This window comes from Rhinolophus hipposideros (assembly GCF_964194185.1).
Source record: "Rhinolophus hipposideros genome assembly, chromosome: 8".
NCBI classification, from domain to species: domain Eukaryota; kingdom Metazoa; phylum Chordata; class Mammalia; order Chiroptera; family Rhinolophidae; genus Rhinolophus; species Rhinolophus hipposideros.
The window spans coordinates 91550787-91566852 of record NC_138054.1 but is presented as its reverse complement, the minus strand read 5'-3'; the positions used below and the strand labels follow the sequence as shown (position 1 = coordinate 91566852).

General features: G+C 45.8%; 1 protein-coding gene across 17 annotated transcripts in view; it reads left to right on the top strand.

Annotated features, from left to right (window-relative positions):
• The first annotated feature begins 434 nt into the window (after nucleotides 1-434).
• The window catches only part of CAMTA1 (calmodulin binding transcription activator 1), an 807730-nt gene continuing 792098 nt past the window's right edge, over nucleotides 435-16066 (top strand). For 14 of the 17 annotated variants that reach the window (XM_081054796.1, XM_081054795.1, XM_081054794.1 and 11 more), the window contains exon 1: nucleotides 457-572. In XM_081054796.1, coding sequence (XP_080910922.1) covers nucleotides 528-572 — 45 coding nt within the window. In that variant the 5' untranslated portion in view covers nucleotides 457-527. Of the gene's footprint in view, nucleotides 573-16066 lie in introns of all 17 variants that reach the window. The other 3 variants (XM_081054804.1, XM_081054811.1, XM_081054789.1) reach the window with 3 other exon arrangements.

The window sequence follows — 16066 nt, the reverse complement described above, 5'->3', positions numbered from 1 at the left end:
CGCCTTCCTCCTGACGGTCACGCTCGGGGGCGGGGCTTCCCTTCGCCGCTCCCGAGTTCCGGGAACCCCCTTTGATTGGTCTGGACGGCCTGGGAAACACTGTAGTAAAGCCCAATCATAACGCCACATCTCGGCCTCGAGGAAATATTCCGTGTGGGCTCATTCCTAATTGGGCAGTTCCTTCGGGCTCTGGCCACTGGGAAGCTTTGTTTAGGTCTGGAAGGCGGGCTTTCCTGGGAGTGGGTGGGGAGGGGGCGTTGATTCTTGACCAATCCTTACATTCCGTTGGGTGGTGACCAGCCAATGGGCCTGATGGATAGGACGCTCCTCCCGGAGAGTAGTGAGACCCCTGGTGCGGGGCGATTGGTGGCGGGAGCGATGAGTGGCAGCCGCCTGGCCCAACGGGCGCAGTGCGTGGGCCGTGGGGCGGGGCCAGGGCGGGTGCGCGGCGGCGGCGGGGTGGCTGGGCCGGCGGCGGCGGCGGTACGAGGCGCGCGCTCGGGGTCCCGGTCGCGAGGAGGAGGAGGATGTGGCGCGCGGAGGGGAAATGGCTGCCGAAAACAAGCCGGAAGGTAAGAGCCGGAGCGTGAGGGCCGGGGGCGGCGCGGTGGGCAGCGGGACCCGGCCCCGCCGGACATCCCGGGCATCGGCGGCGCCGGGCGGGAGCGCGGGGGCGCGGCGGCGGCGGCGGCGGGCGGCGGGCGCCCCGGCCGGGGAGGGGGCGGCGGGTGGGGGGGGGCGGAGCGCAGCCGGGTCCTGAGGTGACTCGCGGGGCGGCGGAGCGCGGCGCCGCACACCCCTACCCGGGGGCGGGTTGGGGCCGGAGGGGCGGGGGGCCGGCGGGCGGGGGCCGGGCCCAGCGAGGAGGAGGAGTCGGCGGAGGGAGGGCCGGCGCCTCCCCCACCCGGACCGGGCATCCCCGCCGCTCCCGGGCCCTCGGCGCGGCCCCCGCTCCCCGCCCCCCACGCCGGCCGGGTGGGGGCCGCGGGGCGGAAAGTTTATCCGTCTCGGTCCCCCTCCGGCCCCGCGCCCCACTGCCCGGGCCGGTCCCCGTCGGGGCATGGCGGGCGCTCACCCTCGCCGCCCCTGGCTCTCGGGCGGCAGGGCCAGGCGGACTGTCCAGCGTCACCCTCGAGCTCCGTGGGCGCCTCCCAGAGCCGGCCGGGTCCCCGCGCTTCTCCCCACCAGGGGGACCCCCTCCTGCTGAGCGTCCCCGGGCAGCAGGGCCTCGTGTGACCCCTCCCCCTTCCCTTCCTGGGAGGGGGCCTGCGTACATCCCCGCCCCTGGCAGCCCTTCCCATCCTACTCTTGCCCTTGTACCCCTTGCAGCCGGGAGGGTGGGGTCTCCGTTTCTATGGCAAGTGAGGATCTCCATACTCCCTTGCCCTTTACCTTCTGTGACCCTGATGCTTCTTTGGCAGAGGGGTCCGTCTCATCCTCTCATCTTCTGGGGAATCTTTTGGGGCCTCTGCACACCATCTATTGACCCTTTTGCCAGGACAAGGGGACTCGGGCTACCCATGTTCCTTTTCCCTCACCCAGTGGATAGTGGGGGCCTGTGCAGCGCTGAAGTCATTTCTAAATGGGAAAGCAGATACTTCGCAGAGATTATGCACACTCTCCGCACACTTTCTTGGGTTAGGGTGAGCTCATTTCCTGAATACCCTTTGAGTTGCCCTCTTTTTCTTAGGGAGGAACTGAACATGCCAGGGCACCTTTCCCCGTTTGTCTGTCTCCCTGAAAAATGTTCTCTGTCCTCCGAGTTCCTTGTGTGGGTGAGGGTGGGTGCCCCATCAGATGTAGGGCAGGGCTTCCATGGTGCCTCCTACTGGAGTAAGAAGGGGCCACGAGGATCACTCCGAATGTCTGAGCAAAACCAGGGTATAATTTTGCTTCCAGGTTTGCTCTTGCCCCTTAGGTGGGGGCATGGTTCACCCGTTGACACCACCCGACCAGGAAGAGGGTCATGCTCCCTTGTTTTTTGGTGTTCTAATTACTGCCTTCGGTGCAGTGAGAACCAGACTTTGTGCACCCAACATTCAAGAGTCTTTGAACCTTCCCTGGAAATAAACTTCCCATTTCTTTTTTAGGAGAACTCCTATTCTCCTTATGGCTCCTGTTTCCCAGTCAGCCATATTTAGGGAGCCTGTTACCTTGACTTTTTCTAATTTTCTTAAATTGTATTCATGTTGGCTGGGTAAGAAGAAGCCATATGCCTTTCCATCCAGAAAAGGGAGTGTAGACACCCATGTCGCCCACATGCCTTTCGGGAAGGGGTTGCTAGTGTGCTCCCTGTACTAGAACCTTCCTTTGGCCCTGGGGTCGTCCCTTGTGGGATCCAAACATTTCTTTCCATCTTGTAGCTTTCAGGTGAAGGGAAAATTTGGATGCTTTCTATTTTTTGCTTCTCTGGTTCTGTTTCGGCAAAAAAGATTATCATGATTTTCTACGTGTTTGTTTATATATATACATATACACACACGTAGGTACATGTTCATAGGTTACATCACATACATTACGTATGTACAGAAATTTGCAAGGGTTAGACGAATATACATTTTGGGTGTATGTGGGGACCGTGATGTATAAGGATATAGATATATGTATATATTAATGTTCAGGCTTAAAGGAATCAGAGGACTCATTGATAAATGGCCAGTTTTTGCCACTCTTTCATTTGTCATTTGTACTGTACTGAATAAGCAGAATGACATCCTGAATGTTCACCAAGTCCCTGAGTACATGAAGTGTAGAGGGCCGACAAGCACCATAACTTAGGCTTTCTGAATCGGGGGTGGTATTCTCGGCTTGATTCTTCATAGGGTTAAAAGTTTTCATCTTGATTTCACTGCTGCCGAGTAGGGGAAAGAGATTTCATGTATTTGGGGCAAACGATAGGAGTGGGTGAGAAGAATATGTGTTTCTGTGACAGAACTAGAAATGAACGGCCGTAAATATGTCGCTGTTTTATTTTGGCCATTGAAGTAATTGAGAGAGGTTGTGCACATTAGGAAGGGGTACCTTTGGAGTGGCCTGTGACACTTCATGAAAAATGGGAGGGATTATTCTCCAGGTTTTCCCTGAGTGTCACAGTGTGTATATTTGGCTAATTGCCCTGGGCTCCTGGGCAGGGGCAAGATGTGAGCCTCCTCTGGTTCCTTCACTTCCTTCCCTCACGGAGCTTGGAATGGTTGCTAGCTGCTGTCACTTACTTTTGGACTGGCTTGCTTTCGAGCCTCATCCTCCCCAGCGAGCTCTGTCAGAGCATTTGGACCTTTAAGCACTTTTCTAGCAAGGAGACTATCCACCTGGGTTACTGAGAAAGGATACAAGGTTATCTGGAGCACTGGTCAGCATTAGGCTGACTTCCGGGCTCTGTCATTCAGTTAATATTGAATTCTCCAATGGGTTTAATACCCATTGCCCGAAAGTAGCACTTTTGACCTCAGTTTGCTTTTTTATTTTTTTTTTTAAGTTTTTATATTGTTTTTATTCTGTCTGTATCTATACCCAGCTTGAGGGAATGGTGTATTATTAGGGTGTAGTATTACTGACGCTTGGAAAACGAGAGGTGACTACCTGTATATATTGGCATTTTCCCAGTAGAGACGTCACTAACAGTGGTGGGTCCTTGCCTGCCCGCCTCCATCCCACCGACTGCCTTTTGGAGTTTTCCGTGCTAACCGGATGCTCCATGGAACAGGCATGGAAGGACGTGGTAAAGGTTAGAAGAGCACGGCTGAGGTTAGTGTGTCAAGTTAGGCTCTTGGCTTTGCGTTTAATACAGTTGTGCTTTCTGTGTCACCCGTCCCCACAGATTATCGGAGGTCAGTGTTTTCCTCTTACTCTTCCGGTGAACTGTGTTCTCGTGTAGGTGGCTTCTCTTAATGACCTTTCTGTTTTGTCTTTCTGTTAGACCATCACTGTCTCCTTCTTCACCCCTTACCCCTCTGCTTTTTGGACAAGGTTGGGGGACCCCCTGGGACATCGCTTCCCATGTCTTCTCAAAGACCTGACTTATCCTGCGTCTGGGAAATGTTGGGTTTCTTCATCTGTTTGTTCGGTGGATTCCGAATGTTGACATGTACACAGCAACCTCTACTCAAGGTCAGATCGGGTCAGGTTTTCCTTTTCAAAAGAGTGGGGCTGCTCTTTGAGACATTTCCACATTACATATCCTGCTTATCCAGGGCATTGCTTTTCTTTACTTTTTAGGCTTTCCTTCTGAAATATCCCATTTTTTTGAGTTGGTGGCATTATTTTAGTTCTCTGTTTATGATGGGTGTAACCCATGTACTGGTGGGATTATAATGCTATCGAACCGATTCTGAGGGGGCCCATTTTCCCCCACTCCTCAGATTCTGCGGGAAGACCTTTGTGTGTGCACTTACACGTCTCTGTAATTTCCTTATGCAAAAAGCACCGGAAGGTGATCCTCGTATCCTCTCCTCCTCGGTCGGAGAGAATGTGCCTGTTGCCTCCTTGGTAGGGTCCTTGAATTTATTTTGGAGAAAAGTTGTCTTGACATCTGTGTTTCCATTCATTCTGGAGACCTTCACTGAGCTTCTGTTATGTGCGGGGACCTGGGAGGGTGGGGGGGGGTTGTTATGGGACTTTGCTTGAGACCACAGGACTCTTGTTAGCTTTTTAGTATGAATGACATTTCAGTGTATCTTGTGCTTGCCTCTTTATATGTTCTTGTAAAGAATTCTTTTCGGAATTTTAATTGTTTGGATTATCATCTCACAAAAGTATAGTACTATCCCATTGAGCTTCCCCCCATCCCTGCAGGAGTGGGGATGGTGGGGAGGGTGGAGGGGAGACCCGGAGAGGCAGTGAGCTTTCCTTTAGACTGTGTGTGTGTATGTGTGTGTGTGTGTGTACATGTACTCAGAGAAAAGTAAAATCAACTTTCTTTTTTAATGTCTAGGCATAACTTTTAGGGTCATTTAGCTATATGGTTGGTTGGAATTCTTGTTTAATATTTGAATATCTAGCAGCACGCTAGGTATTGTATAGAATATAAAACCAAATGCATCCTTTACAGAAATAAGTGGGAGAAAAATAATTTTCTCGTGTGATTAACTGGTATGTTTCACATTATCAGATAGTAAAAACTATATGAGCTGCTATTACATTTTCGTTGCCAGGAAGTATTATATCTAAATTTAATACCTAATTATAGTGACCATTCTTAGGCTAGGTATCTGTTGTAATTCCACCGCTTTTGTTTATTATGAGACTTTTAATACTTTATACTTTTCAATGGTACTGTCATTTGTCTTTTCTTCTTTTTGGTAAATAGTCTCAGATTATTTTTGGATGTAGGCATGGTATGCATGATGATGACAATAATGGTAAAGAATTAGCCTGAAATGCACTGTTTCTTTCTTTTCTGTGTTAAATTAGATTTCCCCTCCACAATGCCTGTAGGAACCAATTCTTCTAGTAGTTCACTCTTAAGAAGAACTCTTGTGTAGGATTGTTGTAGTATGTGGTTTGGCAGTGTCTTTTATTCATGTGAACATGTGACTGAATATTTCTTGTGGTGATAGGCAATATGTATTTCTTTTGTATTTCAATTATAACAGATCATCTTCTAAAATGTTCTCAGTCTTCTCGAATCACTTACGATGCCCCTTTTTTGGATGTTGTAGATACCTTAAATACTACCTCCCTTTCTTGCCCACAAAAAGAGGTTTCTTTATTGCTCTTGCCATCATTATTATAAAGAGGTATTTGTAGCTCTACTGTATTCATAACCTATCATTCAGTAGAGAGGGGGTGCCCATTATTCCTTTTGTCCTGTAGTAAGAGGCACTGGTACTTCTTGTGTCTCTAAGGATAGGATGATAGAATGGGGCTTAAGCCATAAGGCAAAGGGTAATAGTCATGTTTGTAACTGGATAATGTTCCCGGGTGAAACTCCGTGTCCTTCAGGTGTCTGGGCCTTTCCGTGTAGGATTTTGGAACTTTGTTTTTGCTGCATTTAGCCATCCTTCTGTCTCTTTGGCTTGATAACAGTAAATTTCTCTGGGCAGGGCCAACAAGTATACTACTCTTTTGGGGCTTTCATTCACAACAACCTGCGGGGTCTTCTGATGTTACTTTGCCTATTACAGTATTATCTTTAGTTTTTGGTGTGTTTGAGTCAGAAGTGTTCCCGCTCTCTTCTTTGTCCATATAACATGAGGAAGAGTACAGGGTAGTCACTCTCTTCAGGTTACAGTGTGTGTAATCTCTCTTTTCTTTCTGTTTTGAGTGCCTAATCAGGTTCGAGAGATAGGTTGATCAGACACTATCAGATCTGTTGTATTTCGTGCCATCAGTGGGTGTTGTGTCCATAAATCTTGAGATTAAGATGTGTTAAGAGGGGCTTGTAAACATAGATGGTCTTCCATCCATGATGTTTGTCACGTATTTGTAAGGAGAGTGCTTTTCTGTATAGATGGACAATGGACAGCAGTCCCTGACTCTTTGTAAGGCGGGACAGAGTACAGGGTGGTTTTCCGTTTCCTTTTCCCCGTCAGTATGCTGGCTGTGTGTATGTAAGGTTGTATGGCATCTTTCTGCTTTGAACGCCATTGCTCGTAGCAGGGCATGGGCCTCCTGGTGTAAAGGTTGGTAATGCTTCCTGAGTATTTTTTAGCTCATTACCCTGGAGCTATATGTACCCCACGGCAACGAGAGGCCAAGTGTCAGCCACGTGACTTCCCTTTTCATTCTTGTTTTAGATGATTGTTCATTTACTTTCAACTGATTGACATATCATATTTTTTAAGTGGTTCTTCTACATTATCCCCAATGTTTTGCTTATTCTTGGTAGGGTTGCATGTTCTCTTACACATGAGTCCTTTGCTCACATTTTGTTTTAGTTTTCAGATTAGGCAGGCCTTTTAAGTCATGCGCACTGTCCCTTCCTGAGACTGTTAGTGGAGGGCGGTTGCGAGGGGATGTGCTGGGTTGGGGTTCTGCTCCTCGCTTTGCTCTGCAGTGTGACTTCGGAGTTCCAAGTGCACGAGTGACATGTCTGGAAACAAATGTTTGGGACGGAGTTCTTAACAGTTTGAAACCTGTACTACCTGGAGACTCAATTTAAGTGGCATTATTCTCACCACTAATCTCACTTCCTGATGTCATCCCCAAATCTCTTCTCCATCTTGTCTCTCTCTTTCTCTGTCTCAAAAATCTCAAAGCAACAATCATGACAAAATCCCAACAAAGCAAACCAGGAAGGCCAGCACTGACTGCTCTGCTCTCCTGCACAGCCACCAGCTTTGGACATGCTGCTGATTTGATACTTTTTGTACCTACAGTCTTCAGTGGGTTGACATGTGAAAAGTCTTTTGGGACACAGAGCAGTCATTTAACAGACCATGCACTCTCTCTTCCATTTTTTCTTACCAATCACCACAAGGTAAGATTATGTATTCAGTCACTTACAGAGACACTTGCAAAGCCAATCACTTTTTCTCCTGTGTTCCCACCTAATCATTGGAAGGAATGCTGCAGTTTGTCTTCTCATAATAATAGTAAAATACTGTGTCCCTACTTCTGTGTTCGGCAACTGTGAGGAAACGGGGAGCTCACTCCCAGTGACGGCGGTTTGACAAGCCAGAACCCGGACTTTCTGTAGCCTGTGCATTATCGGGGACGTGATTTGTTAAATTGAGTGTCTATGACAAGCGATAAAACAGATCTTGAGGTTTATGTAACCGTTTTTACAGTATAAGTTTAATAAGATCTATCTGTTAGAGTAGAATGAAGCTCACATACAACCGGAGGTACTCCTGCAACTAAAAAAAATAAGGAACAAAAGAATAAACCAAAGTCTTTCTAGTTTTGAAAAACAGATACTATCTTTTTTCCCCACATCAGAATTGGTTAGATTGCCAGGAAGCATTTCTGAAGGTATACTAACATGATCAAGCATCAATCGTTTTAAAACTTAGATTTGGTTTTTAATCCTTGTCTGAAAAGTATTTTTGAGGATGCCCCATTGGTTTTCCGGGGACTTCGACAGCAAACCATTATGAAGTGATAAAAAAAAAATTGGTATGGAGTATGAAATTATCAAATAGAAAGATAAAAAGATGCCATGCTGAAGAAATTACCCATTGATCGTTAAAACTCATCTCAAAGTGATGACTGGAAGTGTTAATGCAGGTATGCTGAGGAAAAATGGGATGCTGACGGCCTTACCACGTTGAAATCGGCACGTAGACCCCGTTGTACAAAGAACACTCCCCAAGACGGGGTGCTTAGAAGATAAAGAAGTTGATGAGATTGGTTATTTTAAAATGTTAAGTGTTTTTCCTCTTTTTAAAAAGTAATTGAAATAAAATAACCCTTCTTAGTGAAGAAAATGTAAACTTTAATGGAAGTTCAGCAGAATGAAACATTTAAAAAAGTGAAGATTGCAGATACGGGTTTTTTATTGTGAATCCACAAGGGGGTAGTGATGTTCTATCAAAGATATTTCTGGTGGAAATGTGAGATGGTCTCTTTTAACACTGCAGATTACAGATAACAGCGGTCTGTTTGCATTTTAACTTAATAAGATCTGCTTTTGAAAATGTCTATTGGCAAAATTGTTTATCGCTTAAATTTTTGAAACATCCATTTTGGGCTGATGGCTATTTTAAGCCTATGAATGGTGAAGAAGAAAGACCGTCCTTGTAGTTTCGTGCTTTGGAGAGGTTACCAAGGACCTGAGGGTCACTTATTTTCCAAGAGCGTAAAAATGTTAGAATCTGGGAATCAGTTACTTAAGTAACTTGTGTCTCAACTTTACAGAAGTTTGTATTACTGGTTGGATTTTCAGTTTTGCCGAGAGACGAACAACGTGAAAAATCCACACCACTAGCTGCTTTTAATAGTTCTGAGTAAATCAGATTTTTATAATCTCTTTTTTATTAGTTTATTACATCATTAGATAAAAAGCAGTTTTTCTCTTTCACATAAAAATTCCAATAGTTGTCTTGAGGTCTGAGCCCCACCCACTTATACTCAGAATTAAATTTGGGGGTGGTATGGCAAGGCCAGGTAGTTTTCACTGAAGAACTAAAACCAGCTATATTGTGTTCTCTTTTTTGAATGAGGTGGCACATGGTGGGAGAAGGATTTAAGATGGGGATGGGACTGGGTTCTACTTATTTAGTGACAACTAACCATATCTTTAAAAATATTGCTTTTAACAATAATATAAAATAGTTCCATGGTGTAGACGTTATGCTCTTGTGTAGCATATACTTAGTACTTAATTTTTCCTTTTTGGTCCAGGGAAAAGGTTGTTAATCTCTCTCTCCTCTCCCTCTCTCCCCCTTTTCCTCTCCTCCCCTCCCCCGCCTCGTTCCTCCCTCCCCTTCCCTTGGTCTGAGCAAGGGCTTCTTCTGTTTTATCTTCTTTACTAAATGACGGTGACTTAACACCCCAGAAGGTAACACCTCTTCTTCACAGACTACCCTCAGCTCTGCTGGGAGCTGCACTACGCATGACGTCAGCATTTTCATTCATAAATTTGATTTTTCTGAATCTCTTCTTGTTTTGTGTTCCTGAGCTGACTTCTGGCGCTCACACAAATCAGTTTACCATCAGTCAGCCCATAAATCAGTGATAAAAGGTAAAACAAAAGATAAGATCCTAGAGTTGTTTTGATAGAGCTAGAGTTGCTCGTGCTGATTTGGACAAGGTTTCTGGTGAAACAGATTGAAATCTGAAAGCAGTCAGTTTAATTATCCCATGATTTTGTGGATTGAGCTGTGTTGGGGGCCATACTGACACTGCATTTTTGTTCTCCCACGAAGTTCAAAGTGCGAGGCAGTAGCTCCTTTGTTCAAAGGCGCATTTCTGTTGTCATTTGACTAAATTGGGGCATTCTGCTTTCTTTCCAAGAGGTTAGGCCTGGAGATTATACTGTTATACTCATGTTCCTTTTGGAATGCATGTGGATTTTTTTTTTTTTTAGGGGGGCATTCTTTTGCTCTAGAAATACTTTAAATGACTTTGTTTGACACTTATTTTCAGTGTGTTGTAGTTACTGTAGTCAGTTGCATAGCAGCTTTTCTGTTGGAGTTAGGTTTCCTCTCCCCTCAGTTGTACACTCTTGTAGCTGTTGACTCCAGTTTCTCCTCCAGGGAGGTCACGGCTTGGACTGTGGTGCTGCCTGAGAGCAGTTCTGGAAGAAATCTTACTTGGAGTTTTCCTCTGCAGGGCCAAGTTGGAGGCTGGGCCTCCGGCGAGTGGCGTCTTTCGAGCCTCCTGTAGTTGATGAATGGTGAGCTTTACGACAGTTCATTTTCTCTGCTTTCATGGGGTTTGTTGACTTTCTAGATATTTAATTGCCAAGAAACATTTAGAAATAAAATATATTGTATTTAGAAATCATTTTCGCTCAGTTACAATTTGTGGTGAGAGTAGATGATTCAAACTGCAGGCACTTTGATTGACACCCACTGTTACTCCTGAGATGACTTGAAACCTCATGACGACTCAGAGATACCGTGTCCTCCCGCCCGTAAATGAAATGAGAGCTCTGTGTTCCTTTAGTTGAAGTGAGTTGTCTGATGGGGAACAGACATGTGTGGTCTGTTGTTTGGCTTTCTCCTTTACGTAGATGCTCTAAGAAGAAAAATAAGAGCAAGGAGGCATGAATGAGCATGTGAAGATTTAAATGACATTTAATGTTTTCTCTAAGAACTAAATCGTTGTTAAATTATTTAAATGTAATTTCTAGGAAGGATTCTAATGATAAGTACTATTGAAGAAAGGAGTATTTAAAGGTGGAGGGTCTCTGTAAACACTCCCTAATTTTCAAAACCCTGCACCGCTGAGGGATTTATGAAAAGTTACGGGTCTGGATAATCAGATTTCAAAACAGTGGGCAGACTGGCTGTATTGTCAGCATTACCATTTGTCGCAGCCTGCAGCAAACAGTGCTGGCGAGTCCTCTGGCCATGAAGACGCAGGTCTCCTCTCTGGCCTTTAGACCAAGCCCCCTGTGAGTCCCAGCTCGGGCTCTTCTCTTTCAGTCACCAGGAACTCGGCTGACCAGGACCAAGGACTCCAGCTGTCCTTGCTGTCAGTCTCTACAGAGGCCAGGGACTAGCAACCTCTCCTTGCCTCCGCAACTTTCTCTTCCTTACCAGATACTGTCTCATCACTCTTTATTCTGGCACAGCTTCTCAGTTTGCTTTTCCCAGACCTTTGCTCTTGTGTAACGAGTTAGTCAGTAATAATTTGGAGGGACTCATGTGTTGGGTAAAGGGTTGTCCTAGTGATGACCTCTAAAGTTCCTTCCCATTCTGACTTACGATTATAAAAAAATGAAGTGGGCTGTATGGAATTGCGCTTTCTGTCTTACTTTGCTGGTATGCAGCTGTTCTGTATAACTGTCTTTTCTTCTGAGGTACTTGCTCCAGGTCAAGAATTAATGTGTTGGCTCAAGCCGTGTAGGAGGGATCTGACCCACAGTCACCGAAGTGCCTCCTTTCTGATGTACGGAGAGGGCCTGATTTTTAGATCTGTCTAACACTGAGAGTGATTGCTTTAAAAAATGTAAAAATTGTTCAAAAGATGTGCAGCATAAAAACGTTCATTCTGCTTAGTTATTCCCTAGACACATTTAAGCTCTTTTCCCTGATATGGATGGAAGTTCATACTTTTGGAAACATAAAGACTTAAATAACATGATTATGGGTGGAAAAGTGTCTGCTAACCTCAGACTTTTTATGTTTAAGGTAGTATTATTTATATTCATTTAGTTGGATTTTTCTGGAGTTGATTAATGTAACTGTTATTAAAATGTATCGATTGCTAGTAATTCAGTAAATAACTTCCTATTAAGAAACTCGAGGGGATTGGGGAGTTTCCGTGGGTCCACTGTAATTGATCACATAGGGTCTACACTTGGGCGAACTCCCTGGGCTGCTGCTGCTGCACGCCTGGCATTTGGGAGAGGCCTTGAATATAATTTATTTTTTGAAGCTTACTTTCATATTTAAAGCTACTGAGGGGCAAGTTAATGTTCCCGGTGTTCTTGCCAACATTCTCTGCCGTATCCTTTCCGTCTGCTGTTATGAAAGGCGCTGGCTGAATTATTTGCTTTGACAGAGCTCCTGATGGAGGTCTCTTCCTTGTTTAATTTTATTGATAGAGGCTATTGTGCTTAAAAAGAAAGCTGTAACAAGCAGAAGGTGGTGAGTGGGTACTCAGCATTTTGAAGTGCTTGTCTTTCTTCCTAGGGGTCCTCCAGAAATTGATCATAGATTACTTGACCAAATTCAAGGCCCAGAGATTTATTCCAGGCGTTCTGGGAGGCGAGCAACATCAGTCTTTCTCTCCTGAATCTGATTTTTCTGCATCTGACCCGTGGCTGCCTGTATGGGTGTCTTCTGATGCAAATCTGGTGATAGTGGCAACCTTTCCAACGCGGCTGAATATCCCTGACAGCTGTTATCTGTCCTCTCCAGGTATTTTTAGTCTCCAGCCTCATGTCTAGAGGAACGGAGGATGCATTTAGCTGCTCTGGTGCCGTTCCAAGTTATTGCGAGTGTTCTCCGCTCCTTTCTGCACCAGCCTACCACAGCGCCACCTCTCATGAGGTGCTCTGCCCTTGTCACCTGGTGGAAAAGCGTAGACAGAAGTCACTGGTTTAGTAAGAATGAAAGTCATGATTTTCAGAATGCTTATAGAAATGAAGTGGTCAGTGGTGGTGGTGCACAGCAGCAAACGGACTTAACACTCTAAACTCTGTACTCCAACAAGATTAAAATGGCCAGTTTTATGTTATGGATATTTTACCACAAATTAAAGAACCCTTCAGATGGATTCAAAACAGAATGAAAAAAAAGTAGCTATGAGGTCCTCACAGTAAATATATGGCATTATTTTCATTACCCCAAGGAGGGTGGTTGGTTGTGCCTTAAATAGTGTCAAAATCTCTATCACACACACGCCCCTCTGCCTAAATACATGGTGGTAATGAGGCTCTGAGGGTCATTTACACGGAACATGGACACTAGGACTCCTGATGTCAGGGAGCGTCAGCAAGTCCTGTTGGAGCTGGGGCAGTTTCGTTGCAAGGCACACAGGCACTCAGGTTAAGTGGAGGTGGGTTTTGTACAAGAGACCAGAAGCAATCTCAGCCTCCCAGGACTGAAACGGAAGTGCCGCTGGACAGTCTGGGAGCCGGACCTGGAGAGTCTGGAGTAGGGCTTTCCTCTGGAGACCTGGGGCCGAGCCGGGATCTCCTGGGATGCCAAGGCCCCGTCTCTGCTGTCCTCATTACTGCTGTTTCCTCCTGTTCTCTTTGCAGGTGAGATTGTTTTCGTTCACATGTTCTTCCTTGCTCCCCCATAACTTGCATGTAATGTGGCCTGCCATGGCCCTGCCACGGCCCCCACCAAGGCCCCTGTCACGCCCCCGCCATGGACCCCATCACGGCCCCTGTCACGGCCCCCGTCTCAGCCCCCGTCACGGACCCCATCACGGCCCCAGTCACGGCTCCAGTCAGGGCTCCAGTCATGGACCCCGTCATGGTCCCCGCCACGGCTCCTGTCACGGCCCCAGTCATGGCCCCTGTCATGGCTCCAGCCATGGCCCCTGTCATGCCGCCCTGTGGCCCCTGCCACGTACCCCTTCATGGCTCCAATCATGGTCCACGTCATGGCCCCTGCATGCCTCATATTTCTAGTACTCACCATCATCTGACGCTAGGCTCTATGACTCGTGTTTCAAATACTCAGGACAGAGAATCCGACTGATTCCTCCTAGCCGGTTGCCTTGTTTCCATAGGCCAGGTGTTTACCCTGGTCCAGTCGTCTGTAAGGAGGGGGAGCTAGGCTGACTGAGGAGGGGGTTAGGGCGACTGTAAGGAGGGGTGTTAGGAGGGCTGTAAAGAGGGGTGGCTAGGATCTGTTGGTCTGGTAAATTAGAGGGGTTTGGGTAAAGGAGACGGTGTGAGAAAGGGACTCTATCTAGCAGGGGGTCCCGGCACCTCCAACTGTGTCCATCAAGCTAGGTGAAAGAAAGAATATTAACTGCACAGTGGATTTCTTTGTTCAGTGCCATAGTGAATAAACTTTCTGCAGAGAAAATGTTCACTGCAGCGTGGGTGGGTGTGGAGTAAGTCAGAGGTGGGCGTAGTAACCGTCCCCAGGCTCATTCTCTGAGCTGTTGCATCAGGCAGAACCCAGCGGAGCCAGGTGGTCCGTGCAGGCTTTGCCCCGTGTGTGTTCTCAGGTAGAACCAAGCAGTTGGGGGATGTCAGTGTCGTCTGAAGTTTTCCATGGTTCAGATGCTTGGGTGGGCCTGTCGCTTTTCCCTTGTGGACCACTGAACTTGAAAGATTGGGGATGGGCATCCTGGTTCCAAAGGGAGACACTCCCTCGGTTGGGGGTGTGTGGGGGGAAGGAAACTGAAAACGTGGCCACCTGTACGCACATTCATTGGTTTTTCCTTGGTGTATCTTTCCTGACTCTAATCTCTGGTTTTTCTTGGTTTCTCATGGTAGGAGGAGGAAAGAGAATTACAGGAGACAGGTGAAGACTGAGAACAGTCGTTTGGAGGTACTATGTAAAAGGGCTGAGAGCCGCACACCATTGAGTTCTCAGGACACTCAGCTGCTTCCTAATCAGTTTCAGAGAGATGACCTTGAGTATATTCACAAAGCAACACTTACTATGCTCTGCTTGACAAAAGAGGAAAGTAATGTTTTGAAAAAAACCACAACCATCAAAGTACTTTTTAGTAGTTAAAGGGATTTGATTCCTTTTTCAGTAACAACTTCATTGAGACAAAGTTCATATACCATACAACTCACCCCTTTAAATAGTACATTACTGGTGTTAGTTTGTTACACAGTTGTACCACTGTCCCCACTATCTAATTCCAGAACATCTTCACTCCAAAAAGAAACCTCTGTCCATTAGTAGTCCCTCTCCCTCCCCTCAGCTCTAGGCAAGCAGTAATCTCCTTTGTGTCTCTGTGGATTTGCCTGTTCTGGACATTTCATAGCAGTGAAATCACACAATGTGTGGCCTTTTGTGTCCGCCTTCTTTCCCTTAGCATAATGTTTTCAAGGTCCATCCATGCTGTGGTGTGTGTCAGCACTTCATTCCTTTTATGGGGGAATAACACTCTATTGTATAGATAGATCACATTTTATTTATCTGTTCTTCACCAGTTGATGGACATTTGCATTATTTTCACCTTTTGGCTATTATGAATAATGCTGCTATGAGCATTGTGTACAGGTCTTTGTGTGGACATATGTTTTTAGTTGTGGGTATTACCTGGAGTTATGTGGTAACTGTTTAACTGAGGAACTGCCAGACTGTTTGGCCAGAGGGGCTGCATCACATCACACTTCTGCCAGCAATGGTTCTAATTTCTCCACCTCCTTCTGACACTTGTTACTATTTGCCTTTTTGAATCTAGCCATTCTTGTGGATGTGTAGTGGTATCTTACTGTGTTTTTGATTTGCATTTCCTTAATGGCTGCTGATGTTGAACATCTTTTCATGTGATTATTGGTCATTTGTATGTCTGCTCTGGAGAAATGCCTATTCAAGTCCTCTGCCCATTTTCGAATTATTTTTTGTTGTTGAGTCGTAGGAGTTTTTGTGTGTATAGTGCCTTATCCGATGTATGATTTGTACATTTTCTCCTATTCTGTGGATTGTCTTTTTGTTTTTTTGATAGTGTCTTCTGAAGCACAAAAGTTTTAAATTTCAATAAAATTTCAGTTTATCTGTTTTTTCTTTTGTGGTGTGTGCTTTTGGTGTTGTAATTAAGAAATCATTGCCTAATCCAAGGTCATGAGGATTTATCTCTATGTTTTCTTGTAAGAATTTAATAGTTTTAGCTCTTATATTTATGTCTCTGGTTCATTTTGAGTTCGTTTTTGTATATGTCGTGAGGTAGCCTTCCAGCATCATTCTTTTGCTTGTGGATATCCAGTTGTCCTAGCACCATTTGTTGAAAAGACCTTTCTTTTCCCATCAAAGTATCTTGGCACCCTTGGCAAAAATGAGTGGACCCAAAATATGTGGGCTTGCTTTTGGAG